This window comes from Chaetodon trifascialis, chromosome 13 (assembly GCF_039877785.1).
Source record: "Chaetodon trifascialis isolate fChaTrf1 chromosome 13, fChaTrf1.hap1, whole genome shotgun sequence".
NCBI classification, from domain to species: Eukaryota; Metazoa; Chordata; class Actinopteri; order Chaetodontiformes; family Chaetodontidae; genus Chaetodon; species Chaetodon trifascialis.
Window position 1 is genome coordinate 14,379,231 of NC_092068.1, and position 17,264 is coordinate 14,396,494.

The 17,264-nt window shown below is 42.7% G+C and overlaps 2 protein-coding genes across 4 annotated transcripts in view; both read left to right on the forward strand.

The window, feature by feature from the left end:
• Nucleotides 1-3,809: 3,809 nt before the first annotated feature.
• LOC139340865 (ubiquitin hydrolase B-like) lies at nt 3,810-5,143 on the forward strand. The gene is made up of 6 exons (XM_070976944.1): nt 3,810-3,835; nt 4,001-4,077; nt 4,261-4,369; nt 4,483-4,543; nt 4,849-5,006; nt 5,098-5,143. The coding sequence occupies exons 1-6, from the start codon at nt 3,815-3,817 to the stop codon at nt 5,104-5,106; spliced, it is 435 nt and encodes a 144-aa protein (XP_070833045.1). The 5' UTR covers nt 3,810-3,814; the 3' UTR covers nt 5,107-5,143.
• Nucleotides 5,144-11,744: 6,601 nt separating this feature from the next.
• LOC139341735 (A-type potassium channel modulatory protein KCNIP2-like) overlaps nt 11,745-17,264 on the forward strand; it is a 91,568-nt gene continuing 86,048 nt past the window's right edge. Inside the window, exon 1 of one of the 3 annotated variants that reach the window (XM_070978401.1) lies at nt 11,745-12,063. In XM_070978401.1, the coding sequence (XP_070834502.1) occupies nt 11,991-12,063 (73 nt within the window). In that variant the 5' untranslated portion in view covers nt 11,745-11,990. The remainder of the gene's footprint in view (nt 12,064-17,264) is intronic. The other 2 variants (XM_070978395.1, XM_070978397.1) reach the window with 2 other exon arrangements.

A 17,264-nucleotide genomic window follows, 5' to 3' on the forward strand; every position in this document is an offset into this window, starting at 1 on the left:
CAGCTCTAGATGTTCTTCATTTTCAAAAAGTAGTAATAATAATAGTTTGTAGTGATTCAAAATATATTTCTATATGTACTGTTAATTCAGATATGTATTTTTGCATAAGTGCCCAATGCAGCAGGTTGTAATTTGGGTTTCTGCAGATAAATCGTCTAGTTTCACTTTGTTTTGATATGAATTTCACTTATTTGTAGTTTGGGTCTTTCAAGACCACCCATGTGTTTATAAAAGGTCAACATATATATGTAAGTAACATATAAACAGATATGAATATACACATTTACATTTAAATGACTTACAGCATCCATGCATAGAATTAGAACTGGAACTAGAACAAAAGCATCGGAAGGTTGACCAGTCTATATAAGGCCAACCAGCAGAGTTTCCAGTCAGTCTGAGGCATCTTTAATTTCGATCAAGACAAGATTTGCAAAGTTACAAAGATGTGGGATTTATTCTGCTTTTGTGGAAAGGTATGTCCTCTAGATATACTACACATTTTCTGTTGTTAACGTGACCTTGACTTTATATCAGCTTCAGTTCATACTGTTAAGTAGATACTTTATGTTTCATCACTTTTCATCCTGTTTATTTTTCTGTACAGAAATCAAAACACTCCTCTGTTGTGGCATCAGAGAGCAGACGGCCACACGACTCTCGAAAGGGGTAAGGAAATCCATAACTGCTATCACTGTGTTGTCCTGACTCTTCATCTGCATGTTACATTTTACTATATTTTCGCACTAATCTCCAAACTCTGAAATGACTGCAGCAAGACATCAGATTTAATCTGTCTACTGTGCAGCATATAAATGAAGCATTAACAAGTAAATAATACACATTATACCATTATCTTCTGGGACAACCGCTCGGTCTCCCGCCTTGGCTGAACGTAGCTCAGCCAATGTCGCGTGATACAGAGGGCGCTAGCTAGCTTACTAGCTTACTGAAAACGGCTGGCGTCACTTTGCTCAAAGTAAGTTTAAGTATTTCTAACAACTCAGGCTGCGTGTAATTATCATATACATGAGCTTAATAATATATATAAACTATCAGAAATCACATTGGTGCTTTTGAACACTTTCTTACCTGTAAAGGGACAAATAGTATTACTGAGACTACCATACGATTTAGCTCTGTATTTACCAAGACCAACAACTCATCGTCCCTCACAGGAAGCTCTCGCTCCTTCAACATAAAACAATTCCTTCAAAATAAAGCTACATAAACTGATAAATTAACATGTCAGTAACCAAATACAAAATCACAGTGTGTTAACAAACAAAACGTTTTTAGGTGGCTATTTTCTAGATTGACTGCACATGGTCTGGCTGATAAGCTTCTTTGTTCAGTTTGGTGGATGATTTCACACAAACCATGTGTGTGTATACATTGTCAGGAAACACAAACCTTTCTTCTGCTCCTGTGATGTGGTAAACTTTTGCAGCAATAACTCTCAATAAGGATTGCAGATGGAAATGCTTCTGTGTTTATTCGTGCTATCAGCCAGTGAGCATGAAAATGACTAATAGTGATGAAATGATGAATAGGGGACTCATCTTTCAGGACTCACCCCGAAAGACTTAAAACCTCTTGCAGGCACTACAAGCCTGGATTCACCCCGGGCTAGGGTGTGAATGATTCCTTAAAATGATCCCTCTCAATAATTACACAACAGAAAAATTAACTGTATTTCTCTTTATCAACAGTGTCTCTGTCCCAAAAGCTCCTGATGCCGACAGCAAGAAGACTGAAAGCATCCCGTGGACCCGTCGACTCTTTGATCGTCTACTGGGAAAGACTTCATGTGACAAAACCACCAAGTCAAAGAAGAAGACAAAGAAGTTTTGGAGGTCGGGGAAGGTATGTATGTGTGGCTCAAAGTGCAGCACTCAACATGAAGCAGACATTTATGAGTTGATGAGTGTGTATGAGTGTTTCCTTACTCAAATATCATTTCTGGCAGGTTGTACCAGTGACTCAAGAAGAGATCCCAAAGGACAAGAGCAGCCCCCTGCCCCCCCCACCTAAACCCAAGAAGAAGAAGGAGAAAGAGACCGTCTCCGCTGTAAAGCCCGTCAGCTTTACAAGTCTTGGGTAAGTACATCTCCATATATATATACACACACACACACACACACACACACACACACACACACACACACACTGTAGAGACATGTGTCCATCATAGTGAACCAGGATAAATGATACTGAGATGTGTTTGACTCTTGTGTTTCAGGTTCCCAAACCCATTAAACTTCTGCTATATGAACTCCTGCCTGCAGAGTCTCCTGACACTGGAGGACTTTGTTACAGCCATCAGTTCTCAGAGGCAGGTTTGGAGTTCACACCGTGAGGCTGCACTCATGAGGTACAGCACCCTTAAAAAACAACCACTCATTTTATTCCCAAGTTATACTGCGAACAACAACAATAGAGACCAAGCCTCTAACCATTTTATCTCCCTCTCCAGATCATTTATGAGGATAGAAGAATCCCACTTCTCCACTGTTTTTCTTCATAAATTGAGCCTCCTCATGAACTTCAAGGAGGACGTCTCTATCTGGAATCCAGAATTCGCTGATTTCCAACAGAAAGTACGTAAGCTGGTTTTATGGTTTGTTGTTTCACCGTTTCCTGACTGGTTCTCCTCTGTGTATAAACTTATTTGTATGATTGTGTGTGTATATCTGCAGGATGCTCATGAGTTCCTCACTGCCGTGCTGGACCAGATCAGGTCTCTGGGCATGGAGCTTCAGGTGTTAGCAGCCAGCATGGACTTGATCTACAGATGTCCAGTGGAAAATCTCCTCATGTTTAAGATGCAGAGCATGAGGACCTGCAAGAGGTATGACTACACAGTCACATGCATTCATGTGCAATGGTGGAGGAAGTATTCAGATCCTTTACTGAAGTAAAAGTACTAATACCACGCTGTAAAAATACTCAATATTCAAGAAAAAGTCCTGCATTGAAATTGTTTCCTAAGTAAAAGCATCTAAGTATAAACAAGAAAATTTACTTAGTGTATGAAAAATATAAGTACTCAATGCAGAAAACTGTAATACTAATTTATATCATTAGATTATTATGACTAATGTAAAAGATGGATTTTACATCTGTGGTTGGTTGAGGTGGAGCTGATTTTTAACTATTTTATATTGGACTGCAAGTATTTTTTACATGAAAAATAACTTAAATAATGATCAAAATATTAGTCATTTCAGCTCTTAATGTATGTATTGTTAGGTATACACGTTTGTTTTAGAACAAAACATCATGGTTTATCTCCATGTGTTTTTTTATGTAAACATCTAAATGTGTAAAGTAACTGGTAACCAAAGCTGTAAAATAAACGTAGTGACGTAGAAAGTACAATATTGCTCTTTGAACTGTAGTGAAGTATGAAGTAGCATGAGAAGAAAACACTCAAAGTACCTCACATTTATACATAAGTACTGGAGTAAATGTACTTAGTAACATCCACTGCTGTTCATATGTCTGCCAGCATGTCAAGGCGGGGTAAATATTTCTATCAGTGACCGCTGCCTGACGCTCCTCTCTTAAAATTTGTTTTAAATAAATCAAAACTATCAGACGTATCAACCTGCAAATATGCAAACAGTAAGATGTTTAGATATTCAATTAGGTCACATCACTGAATGGGACTGAAGTCTTGTCATGACCTCTGCAGCTGTTTTATAACTCTGTTGTCTTTTGAATGTGTAGCTGTGGCGCAGAATCCATCAGACTGGAGGACTTTACAAACTTGTCCCTGAACCTGTCACCTGGCTGTGGAACAGTGACGGACATGCTCCAGGATTACCAGAAGGTATGAAACACGTCTCCTCGTCATTCCCATTTGAATATGATAATATGATGTAGAAAACACATTTCAATCCCAGCACCACTGCTTATGTAGTGGTCTTGCTGTGTTTGCAGTGTGCATGTAAATCCAATATGGAAGTGAAAACATATGTTCTGTGCTGCTCTGCAGGAGGAGGAGTTGCTGTGCATCTGTGAGTGTGGTGCCGTCACGTCAAGCCAGCGCTCATCATTTGAGAGCCTGCCAAAGTAAGTAACATCACATCCATCATTCCTGACCACAATGCACAGTGATGATACTGGTCAACCCAGTGGTGTCAAACTGGGCTCCACTGACCCTCAGAAGGAACTAAAATAGAGAGAGTTAGTAGTGCCATATTCATAAGTTTTTCTGGAACACTTGGTGCTCATATGTCTTCTTTCTGTCTACAGAGTGCTCATCTTGCACCTGAAGCGCTTCAGGTTCACAGAGGATTTCCAGGTCCAAAAGATCCATCACCCTGTGGTCCTCTGCAGAGACCTCGTGATATCCTCTAACCAGGTAAGGAAAAACTGAATGATCCGATAGCAATAAATAAATAAATCACCAGACTGTGGATGTAAGTCAATGTATGGACTGTATGTACTAACTCTGATATCTGTGCTCTGTTTCAGGGTGCTGGCTGCTACAGTTTGGTCAGTGTCATCAGTCATCATGGCTCAGGGGCAGAGAGTGGTATGATATATTATTTTACTTATACTCACAGTGAACATCTTTTTTTCTTTGTTTACCAACAGCTCTCTTACATTCTGCTACAAGCTGCTGTTGGTGTCAGTCACTGTATGAAAATACAAGTTGTAAACATCTTATTTTATGCACCTGTTTTTGTTTTTTTTTTTCGTTTAGAAAGTCAGACACAAATATGAACCTTTTATTACTTTTATTTGCATCGAATCACTGTTGTCTGGTATCAGTTAATGTACACTCCAATCCACTGAGTCTCGTGACAGCCCACCTAACAATGACTTCTCTCCTTTTAGGACACTACATATCTGACGGCCTGGATCAAAATGTTGGAGAGTCGGACCCGAGTGACCGCTGGTTCACGTACGATGATGCTCGGGTCACTGAAACAACTGGTGCCTCTGCGTGTGAGCAGCGGATTCAAAGCTCCTACATCCTCTTTTACAAAAGACACGTAAGTGGAAAGCACCACACACATGTGCACACATGTTCTTCAAAAAAGACCAGAAAACATTGATCTTACTGTAAGTGTGTTTCTGTTTTAGCTGGACTGAACTCAGCAACTGAGCTGTCAAGATTCTGAACACGAAGAGGCTCTATTTTCGACTCCACCGCCAGCGCGGCGCAGGCTGCGCTGCTGGCGCAGTAGTATTTTCGAGCGGCGCAGGCAGGCGCACGCCGCACTTAGTATTTTGGTAAACCGAGGCGTACAGAGGTGCGCCAGGATGGGCGTTGTGGCTCAGTAGGGGGGGGGGGAGGAGTCGTGCGCTCACGTCACCAACATCTCACAATCAGGTTTCCACAGTGTCTGGCATTTCACTGCGATCAATAATTAGCAACAGCCGCAATTCAATGCAACTATCTGAGTGAGCACATACAGTCAGACCTAAATTTATATATTTTCATCGGTATCTCATCTGACCACATCGAAAGCGCGTTCGGCACGCGTAATGGTCACTCACCCTGACTGAATGTACACGGGTGATACAGGGATGCAAACTAATCGGTTAACGTCGCTGTGCCAACCAGAAACAGCCGTGGCATCCTACAGAGCATATATACTGCATCTATCTCAGAGCACTCGAGAGACAGAGAGAGACAGACACATGGAAAAAACGTAAGTGATGATCGTTGTCCGCTATTACCCACGTCATTTCATTCCAAATACAAATGTAATCATTGTAATGCTTAACGTTATCTAAAAAGATGGAGTACATCATTGCTTTGAGGAGGATGAGGAGGAGGAGGCCGACGATTTACCATCTAAGGACCTCATATTTAGACATCAGAATCAGAATCAGAATCAGAAATCCTTTATTTATGCCCGAGGGGAAATTATTTTTGTTGCAGTGCTCCTTTCATGAATAGAATTAGAATAAAATTATAAAAGAAAGAAAAGAGAGAGGGGCTGCACGGTGGCGCAGCAGGTAGTGCGCGTGCCTCACAACAAGAACGATGCCGGTTCGATCCCCGAAGAAGTTTGCATGTTCTTCCCGTGCATGCGTGGGTTCTCTCCGGGTACTCCGGCTTCCTCCCACAGACCAAAAACATGCTCATTAGGTTAATTGATGACTCTAAATTGTCCGTAGGTGTGAGTGTGAATGTTTTTGTCCTTTCATGTGGCCCTGCAATGGCTGGCGACCGGCTCAGGGTGTACCCCGCCTCTCGCCCATCGTAGCTGGGATAGGCCCCAGCCCCGGCAACCCCGAAAGGGATAGGCGGTATAGATAATGGATGGATGGAAAAGAGAGAGAACTAAAAGCAAATATAAAAACAAAATATTTATATTGAGAATATATATCTAAACAAAATATACCACAAAATATAGAACAGAATATAAAACAATATACATACTGAGAAAAAATAAACAGTATATACAAACGGGTGTGCAAAGTAATACAACGGCGTCGGACACTTTCCTGTGGGGTCTCAGTCATCCTCGAAACTTGCCATGCACCTGGCCAGCGGCGTTCTTAAAAGTGAGGCGAGGAGCTGCTGTGATTGGTGAAAATTTGACTCGGCTATGTCAAACCCACTCCACACCTTCTCCCCTCCCTCCTTCCGAGCTGCGCAACTGGGTGGGACTGAGATGAGAAGGGGGGGGAGATGCGCCGGCGGCAGCGCACGAAAATACCAAACGCCTGCGCTGCGCCGGCGGCGGAGTCGAAAATAGAGCCCGAAGGACTTCAAAGGACCAACCCTGGGGTGTGAAAAGGTAAGTGCTGTTTCCTTCTGTGTCATCCTTGTTACAGGATGGAGATGAACATGGAGGTCTGAGATGGCCTACCAGCACACCCAGCAGAGGATGGATAAAGACAGCGGATGGGTGATGAGCATGTCCCATGGCCAGGAACAGCAGCTGGCCCCCCGCCCTCAGGAGGATGGGCCACCCCAGAGAGCCTGGCTCCTCCCAAGGTTTCTTCCTCTGAAGGGGAGTTTTTCCTTGCCACAGCTGCCACAATCACAGGTGCTTTGGCTTGCTCTCTGGAACAACATCGATTTGTATATAAATTATACAAATAAATATTGCTTAAATGTTACATATTCTATTTTGTCTTTAGCATTAGTATTTTAATATTGTATTATATCAAACATGATCTATCCCATATTTTATATAACTAGAATAAATATATTAGATATTTTTAGATTTTTAACGTTCTATTCAGTCTCAGCATTAGTATTATTGAATTATTATATTAAACTATATGTAGCCCATATTTTATATGAATAGAATAATTTTATTCGTTTGCTTCAAACTGATTTTTGGACAACACGTGTTTTAACATCTCCATTACAATTATTTCCAATTATTAATGAACATAAGCGATTGCACCCAAACTAGCAGTTTGTAGTAGATCATTTTTTAATTTTGATAAGATTTTTGTTTGTCATATTGGTACATTTCCACTAAAAACACTTACACCTCTTCAGCTGTGACATCACTCTGGGGGACAGTTCAGAATAGACTGTTCACATCAAAATGTTTGGTCAAACAGTCAAACAATGAGGAGTTTTGAGCTTTTACAGCAATTCAATAACATCTACAAATCCATCTCAAGTCCACACTATTCTTGAGGATGACTTTTGGGACACGCAAAAACACGCACGCACACACTTACACAAACACATGCATGCAGTAAATGTCCAAAGTAAGTCTTCAGCACCCTGTTTCCACAGTGGTACAGCCCTATGTTGAGCTGACCTCTCTACAGTGAGCATCCTGATCAAGATCATGTGTTCGAGCTGAAGAAGGAAAAGTGGTTTGTGCGAACAGTTGCACTTTAACTTATGTAGAGGTATTGCATTTTAGGAGCATGTGCACCCAAGTCTGTGCATGAGGGTAAAACAATGTGACAGGAAATATCAATTAAGGATGTGAGGAATTAGCAGACCTACAGTCATTATTTATGGACAGACGACATCAAGTAATTATGTTTTTTTTTAACCTTGCAGTTCAGAATATGTCCTTTTAATATTGGCCACGGTTCTGTCTTTCGTCGCACCTCATTCACTGCAGCGGTGACACACTCCCATGGCTCCCATGGTCCATACCTGAAACTCTCGTTCATGCTGTCATTATATGAGGAATATCACAAGGCAGGTGCCATCAATTTATGCTGATTTGAGATTTATAGATCACATGTGTGTAGTTAAAAATGGGCTTCTAAGAACTGCCTTCAGCAAAGTTTTGTATCCTCAGCATCTCTTTAGAACCGCACATAAGCACATTTGGAAGTTATCTTAAAACAAAGTCCTACGAGGTGTAACTCAGACTAAGTCCCCAGCTGAGCTCACTAATGGTACAAGCAGAAAAGAACCTGTGCAGACACGGATAACAGGTGAGAAACACACCAAATGTGGAACAACAGTGTGCAATACGACCCTTTAGTGGAAAACAAAAAGCATGTAGAGACCAGTAAATTCATAACAATTTGAATTCAAGGACTGTCCAAATAAAAAGAATTTGTCTTGACATGAAATTATTTTTAATATATTCAAGAGTTTCGAGAAATATTACCCATCTTTTGCTACACTGGCTCTGATCCTGACATTTTGTGGTTAAACTTTGCAAAGACAAATGATCTTTAATCAGAGGCATGCAAAGACCCTTCATTGTTTTTTTTTTTTTGGTGTTAAAATATGGATGCAAACAACATCTCACCAACAAAACAACAGCAGACCTCTGTACCCAGCTGGCATCATGCCCGGTATCTGCTACTCTCTTCTGGGATACAACAAGGTTGTCTCTGGGTCACTGCTCAGCTATGAAGTGTGTATGTCCACATCTACGTTTGTCTAGAAGTCCTGACCCCACCACTATCCCCCCCAATCACAGACAGCCTCTTCAACAATGACTCGCCAATTCTCTTTATTTTGCCTCTGACTCACTAAATCCCCTCTAACTCACCATGAATCGATCTCCCCACTTCCCCTATCCTTCATTCTTGCACACTCCTCCTCACCTTCATTTAGAATCCACCTCTCCTTGTCTCCTTTCATTTACCACACACAGAAATCCAATCACTATCCAATCGTCCGTATCTGTGAAATATTTTGTTGGTATTAGATGACAGAAAAAGCAGGCCTTGTGGTTATTGTGGGCCTCCTTCTGTTTATTGGCAGCATGCAGGGTTCAAATGAGCCTTAGCGGGGGGAACATCCAACTCCTCATGACCTTAACTCACATCTTTTGCAGGGTGTTCTGAGAGGGTGTTATGCTTTACACTCAAAATGTAAATGATCACAGATAAATCTACCATGTAGGCATTGATATGTGGTCATAAAACAACTATCCAGGGCACTATATACCAGGCTGTATTCATCTACATGCTGCTTCTAAAGTTTCCTCAAATAAGCAAGGCCAGGACAGGCAGCAGGAAGGCACCTTGCTGCCATGCGATGGGTAAAAAGTGGCACTAATCAGAGGTCTGACCAAACTGGGTTGTTACAATGTAATGAGGCCAAGTCATTTATGCTCCCCAGTGTGTCACTGATGCTTGCAAACACAGCAATTTTCACCCAGGAGGAATCTTAGTGACTCAAATCCACCCTCTCAGTCTGCTTGTGTGAAAGGGAAAATAAAAGAAAAACTCAAAAAAACCTCCACAAAAACAAGCTAATGTGCTGTATAATTGCACAATGGCAATTGGAGGAGTGACTCTCCCTTTCTGGAAACGGTGTTGAAGTAATCTCAGTGCACAGATTGTACAAATGGGAAAAAGGGCACACACTTTTGGACAACTGAGACATTAACAGTGCCACACCGTTGCTGCTAACAAGAAAAGTTAGTGAAGTCGTTTTTTTGGCAGAATGAGTTAAGACAATGAATAAGAGAGCTTCAAAGACAGGTTCAAATCCTACCTAACGATCTCACGAGCACTTAATATGAAGCATGCATAGGTCCTTAGAGTCCACAGCCAACCTCTGTTCTCTGTGAAACATAAAACTACCAACTTTCAACAGCAGTGTTTCAAGGCATATTTGAAAGTAGAAGCAATTTTGGTCACTTTGACACTGTAATGAGCGTAGGTGCAGGCGGAGAGGCTAACAGGATGAACAGTTAGCGTAGGCTCTGGGTGTTAGGCAAACTCAGAGTCGACAGGCGGTGAAGTTGGGATTTTTACTCAGCTGTTTTATTTTCACAATATAAAATTTCGACCATACGACGCCAGGTCTCCAGGGCGCTTCACTCACTAAACATACATGTTTGTAAAGCATAGACGATACAACCAGCACCAGCTCGTTACCGAGTCTTTATTATGGAGTTTTCTCTTCGAGAGTGCTCGTAGGGCATGAAACATTGGCGAACAACTAAAACGGTTCTACATGTGCAACAAAAGGAGGCACCACCACTATGCGGCGCTATTCAGTATTACAATAATGATGCTGCAGACTCTGACTTTTACAACACCACCTCTCATATAGAACATACTGACTCCTACAGAAGCCAAAGCTTCATCAACAACACCATCCCATCTGCATGGCTGTCGCGCTGTATGCTCATGTGATAACCAGCAGTTCAAGGGCTACATGACGTATGTAGGCATTGTGGGACTGCTACATGAGACAAATGCATGCTTGAATGGTAATTTCAGTGACAGATATGACACTTAAGCCTGCCCCATCTTGAGACAAGGTCTTCTGGTCAACCTTTTTGTGACATGTGTCTGATTCAGATGCCAATTGATTCCCGAGAGATCAGGATGGATGGCTGAGCAGAGTGGTGAAGGAAGCGGCAATCTGGCTCACTCTAGTTTACACCCTTTCTTCAGCAAGGGTGGCAAAGGGAATGAACATGTGAATGACAGAATAACTTTACCACACAGTAACAGACTGACAAACACTGCAACCGCTCATGCCCGAGATAAACAGATGCACGGATGGATGGAAGGTTGGAGAGTGTTTTTGATGCAAACTCTGATATAATGTAGGAAAAATATGGCATCAAAGACAGATTGCTTGACAGATTGTGACCAAATGTCATACTGTAGTAAACGGGCAGGAGTGAGGCAAAGGGAGGCAAAGACACTGAGAGGGGAGAGAAGAGAGGGAGAAAATGGATAGACACAAGGCTTCCCAGAGCCAGAGAGTATTTATAGATCAGATATAGTCAGAACCTCTGCCTGGGAGCAGCAGTGCGCTCCTTGTTGATGTCTCTGTACACATCCGACACGGCTCTGACTCAGTAGAGAACATTAGGAGAGGATGTGATGGTGATATTAATGGCAGAGAGGCAGTTCTGACGACCAACTCGCTGAGTGAGATTCCGCATGAATGGAGCCAGATATAGTGCTGGTCACACTTTACAACACGGTGCACAAAAATGTCAGTAGTCTACAAGGAAGAGTGAGGAACGGCATGACAATCAATAGACTGTTGACAATAACTGGGGGCTAACAGACAGAGATACTACATTCAAGAATGTTTTTTTGTAAAGTGTCTTCATATTGCTCCAAGCCACAGGAGGAAAACGTTGGGAACCCCCTATTTTCATTTTCAGATATTGGCCATGTGTTCATTTGTTGTGACCTCCAAAAAAGTATCCAAACCACATCAATTTATTTAAAAGATTTTCACTCTGTACCTCCTCTCTCGCTCTCTCTCGCTCCCTCCCTCTCTCTCTCTCTCTGGCTTTGTGTGCGCGTGTGTGCGTACTCGTGCGTGCGCGCGTGCCCAAGTGAGAGTGCCGAGCAGAAGCGCGCTTGGCTCACACCGCTACTGGATGCCGAGAGCGCACGCAGAAACAGAAACAGGCACGGGAAATAACAACTTACATGGCTCGTTTTTTACGGCAAATTAACTATGACTTGTTAGCGATGGTATACTTGTAGTCACCTCCCGCGAGGGCGAACAACAAAACCAGTGTTATTTTCACAAACAGACTCGTCAACATATCAGCTGTTTCCCATAGTTCCACATTCCGGCGCACACGGGGACAATGAAGGCGAAAAACCGCGACCAAAGCTTGTCGGACTCCAGAGAGCTGGACGGATCCTATGATCAGCTTACAGGTGAGCAAACCGGCGTCTGAATCACCGGTGGATGTTGTATGATTGCCTGCAGAACAATAAGATTCAATATGCAAAGCTGCTCAACTGAACGGAGCCTGGCCCGCCTAACTTCAGGTGGCTTTGAAATGTCACAACCTGTCCGCCATTCCTCCAATCACCCAACGAAAAAGAAGTTAATACTTTCATGTTTCTGACGGATATCGAGTTTAATTGTAGTGCGCCTCCGCAAGTTTCCATGCAAGTTTGTATCTCCTTTGTCGTACTTTAATAGTCGGCTTTCCATGGTAACAGCTTTTTTCAGTTTTATTCCTGTACTTTCTGTTATCACAAAAAGTAGAGGAGAGTTTTTGTTCTTTTTCCTTAGCGATTAAAGGGAGAGGGCAGGCGAGTTGAAAAGCAAGATTTGATTGGAAATAAATACGCATATTGAATCTTTCAGTGTCAGTGTTGCATGTCAATGTGGTTGCATAATGTCGTGCGTAATGTTGGTGAACGATGGTTGCTTTCTCTCAACAATCTGTAGACAGCGGTGTGTTTTTGCTGGCTTTGCTCAGCTGTGGGAGACCACCTTATTGTCGCTGTCTTGACTGTTGCAAAAAGCGCAGCGGGGTAGGTAACACCTGTCTGACTGTTCTGATGCCCAAATCGTGGGGCTCGACCCGTTTCCTCTGCTTTGGCGTGTTGTCACTTAAAATAGAAATCTCTCATGCCAGCTTTATCTGCCGAAGTATGAGTCTGTAGTGTGGAAAGCGGACTGATATCCTCTGCAAGCACAGCAGACATCTGAGCGACACTTAATGCCATGTGGATTTCTAAACGGGGTAAATTTGTGCGTAATTTCGTTTCTGAGTGTGACTTGGATAAAAAATGGTCCTGCACTTTGTCTCTCCGAGTGAGCTGAAGACAATACTTCCACATTATCAGCGCAGATGACACAAACATCAGTCTTCGATATAGTGAACCAGTTCACTGAGTGGCAGCAGCATGCCTGCACATACCTGTGCTTCCTATGTGCTCCTTTGCACTCTCTTGAGGTGTTTTCCTGTCACCACAGCCTCCCTTTGTCACTTTATAGCTCTCAGCTCTCCCTGCTTCTGTGAGCACCATATGCCTGTTAAGTGCCAGCTGCCTAAATAAAATGCTTGCTTTTATGCCTGAACACATCTCAGGCCTGCAGAGGGAAACTGTGCCTGTCCAGACAGCTGTGTGCCTCGGGCTGGATGGGGGCACCATAATCTCATTTGCACCATAGTCCACACATTAGCAGCCAAGCAGTTGCTTTGTCACAAATTCAACGCATCCAAAATTAAGAAAAGATTGCAAGGTGTCTCAGCGAAACTGATGTTTAGTGAGCATGTCCGTTACATGTGTATGTGGGTACGTTCGGCTGGGTTCTTCTGTGAATTTCAAAGCGCGTGTGTGTGGGTATGTGTGTGTGGGTGAGTTAAGAAGCAGCAGCTTCACTTTTTTTTTCCAGTCCATTGTTGAAAGTAAAAAAAAAAAAGAAAAGAAAAGAAAAATTTGTTCTACTGAATTCCAAAACATCCATCAGGCTTTGCAGCTCAACATAGGTATTGTAAGTCATGTCAAGCAGCCCACACAGAATGCTGACCGTCATGCGTGGACAAACACTGAGCTTTGTCGAGCTTCTCAGAGACACGCTTCAGCAGCTTGACTGTCGTTTCTCCTGGCGGCTCTCCTCAGAGTGTCTTTGCAACTTTACCTTTGGCTCTGTAACTAGTTGCAGATTAGTATGCAATGGACAACCGATAATGAGACATAGAGGAGGAGTTGAAACCTTCTGTAATGTAAATCTAAAAAAAAACTTTCTTTCCTCGTCCATCCCTTCCCCTCTTTTCAGTCCAGTGTGCTGAAACGGTCCCCTGTGTCTGCCTGTCCGCAAGAAGTCATATTGCTTTTTTGATAGTTGAGCAAGCCGGAGAGACAGGGGACCAACTCACTCAGTGTGGCGGAGCAATTTACTCCTGGCATAGTTTTTAATGACTTTTTCAAAGCTGTGAATTGCGTGGTTAATTCATCTTTTTAAGTCGCTGTCAACTCTAAAACATACTTAGCCCTGATAGTTTGCATGGTTATTAAGGCCGCCTCTTGCCAGTAAGAGTCAGTGTAATGAAGATGTGATGTGGCTCAAGCTGTAGAGAAATATTGCTGGTCTTTTGTTTACAGCATTTTTCATATTGCAGGAGCGGCTGACTGCAAAATTTCTGTGTATACTGCGTGTGCATGCGTGTGTGACGCAGAGTGAGCGGGTGACAGCCGAATTTCTGCATAATCCTCACCAAAATGAAAAAGTGTACAGTGTGATCTGAGGGCATGACTTGTGAGAATGGCTTCTTAAGTGGGTTTTTTTTGTGTGTGGGAAGCCACAGGTGAGTCATATTTCTTACTTACAAGCAACTTGTGTGTGAGATGAGACAGAGAGAGAGAGAGTGCATGTGTGTGTGTATGTGTGCTTACACCAAAACTGACCTGTGTTGCTAAAGGTAGTGTGGGTGGTCTCCAATCACCATTTGAGTGAAATGTATCCCTCTAGAAATAACTCCCTCTCAGCCTGCTACATTGTACTGAAGTGCGCCCCACAGTGTGTGCGCATGTGTCGGAGTGTGTGGTAGCCTGGCATTCCCTGTTGTGTTTAAGAGCACCGGCTGAGAGATGAGAGGTAATTATAGAAGCGTGGTGCAGTAATCTCCTCTTCCACCTCACAAGCCACACTCAAGAGGAATCATATCACCTACACACACACACACACACACACACACACACACACACACACACACACACACACGCAGCTATTATCTCAACCTTGCATCGTCTCTCCAAGTCCGGAATATTATCTGAAGGCTAAATCAGTTTTGGTTGCACTGCCAATCATCCCTCTGCTTTGTCTGATACTAATAGCGTGAATCACCTCGTGCTGGTGAACAAGACGAGGTTGTTTGAGTTCATGTTTTAAATATTTCATCCAAACTTTTTTTAGATGTATTGTATGTTCAACCACTTCAACCTGATGTTCTGATGAGTTGTTCTTTTTTTTCCTCTTCATGCTCAGAATATCTGTCAGATCTATACTTTCCAAACTTATTTTGTCATTTTTATCACTGCTTTACTCATACATGTAGTAAAGGCTGAGTGTAAAGGGATAATCACCACCACTTTTGTAAGAAAGGTGATTAATCTGCAACAATTTGTATATTTTACTTAAGTACCAGAAATGTACTGCTTTCATCTCCTCAAATGTGAATGTTTGGTGGTTTCTATGCTCTTCTGTGGTAGTAAATTGAGTATATTTGGGTTTTTTAATGGAGTGGATAAACACAGTACATTCATAGAGGTCACCTTGGCCTCTGAGAAACTGTGATGGACATTCTTCATTATTTTTCTAACCTTTTATGAATTAAAAAATGATAAATTGATAGAATAATCTTCCAATTATTTGATCACTAAACTAATAATATCTGTGTACGACTGTATGTGTTTGTCCAAGGTCGACCTGGAGGTCAGCTGAGTGTAGCTCAATAATCTGTAGAGAGAACACGGAATTACTTGTAAATGTGAGCACACGGCAAAAACACCCTCAGATTGAAAATTATATTGTGTACAAACACTGTCCTGTCTGTGTTTAGAGGATGTGAAGTACAGTACGTGCAGGATAGGTTAGGCAATGATGTCCATCCCTCAGATTAACTGCATATCTGTTCTTGGCGAAGTGAGCTGATCGCCCACTTCTCAGTAGTCGGCACAATTCTACTCCTGGCTCACACACACACACACACACACACACACACACACACACACACACACACACACACACACACACACACACACACACACACGTGGAAAGATGCACATACAGTCATGGCCAAACACAAACATTCAAGCTATTATTGCTTGTGATCGATTAATCTATGGTAATCAAGGCTGCACAGACGCAAACTCATTAGGCTGCTTCAGTCTTTTTTGCTTGACCTAACTTAATAAATATGTAAAACAGTGGACTTGTCTCACATAGCAGCTCAGCAATCAGCTCTAGGGGAGATGTTTTACCTTTGATGGATGTGAACAGTTTACTTCTCACACGCAGCTCTTAATGAGCGATGCTGAAAGCGCCGGCATACCAGAGCCATGCCAGGATTAACCTCTTTCGGCAGTGAAAGATAGCCAAGAGAGAGGGTAGAGGTGTGGAGGTGAAGGGTATTAGCTGGTCTATAAGCCACGTGACACAGACCCCAACCTACAGACTGATGCAGAGCCCCCAAGAGTGAAAATGATAATTTAGACTGTTAGACCAAACCAATTGCAGGGCCAAGATTGCCTTCATAATTGCGCCTGTCAGAAAGAGTTTAGCCTGGAGTCACCTTCATGGCATGACAGTTTTTGCTGTAGCTAGAATTGTAATGGCCACTGGCACTAATTAAAAGCCTTGATTTGATGTGTCATCTGACGTGCCGGGACATGTGTGACACAATTTGCCTCATTGGGGATCCTCCTAGTGTTCGCGGTCTTGTGTTCCTCCTGGAAGAATTGTTGATGTGAAATGACTGGATTCCTGCATGGAGGAATGCTTGGAGTGGTTCACTTGGGCTTGTCTGTCACATCGGTTACATCACTGAGGGAAGGAAAGAAGGAAGGAACAATGAAAGACACGATGGAAAGGAAAGGGGCAAAGGAACGACAGGAGGAAAGTGCAAGAAGATGAATTAGGCTGCCGATTTGCTAGGCAAATCCCAACAATGGTCCTTGGTAGTCTGCAGGTGTTGTTTGCTCTATGATAATAGCTCCTCCTGCCAATCATATCCTGCTAATGCACAACTCCTGTCCATCAGTGCAGTCCTGTAATGCTGTGGCAGCTGTTCACCTGAGGCCTGTGTTCGCTTTTGGCATTCAAAGGTAGCGCAGGTTTGGATGCTTGCTTGTAGAAATGAAGGAGTTCACCTAATGGCCCATCTATTCTTCTCTGTCCTCGACCTAATGACCCCACTATATTTCTAAATAATCTGACTGACAGTCCCCACTTAAGCTGCACTCTCATTCTCTCGTTTTTTCACACTCCTCCCCCTCGCTCTGTCTCCATTCCCACAAATCAGATTATATAATAATATCATATATATTTCTGTCTCTAGCAGAGTGTCTTCAGTGTCCTGATTCATCCTGTCTCTCCTTCCATGCTTCCCCCTTCGCCT

Excerpts from the sequence above, each read along its gene's own strand:
- LOC139340865 (XM_070976944.1), top strand. The coding sequence starts at position 3,815 with ATGCTCCAGGATTACCAGAAG. Across the intron at positions 3,836-4,000 it reads TGCTCCAGGATTACCAGAAG|GAGGAGGAGTTGCTGTGCAT; the intron begins GTATGAAACACG and ends GCTGCTCTGCAG. Across the intron at positions 4,078-4,260 it reads TCATTTGAGAGCCTGCCAAA|AGTGCTCATCTTGCACCTGA; the intron begins GTAAGTAACATC and ends TTCTGTCTACAG.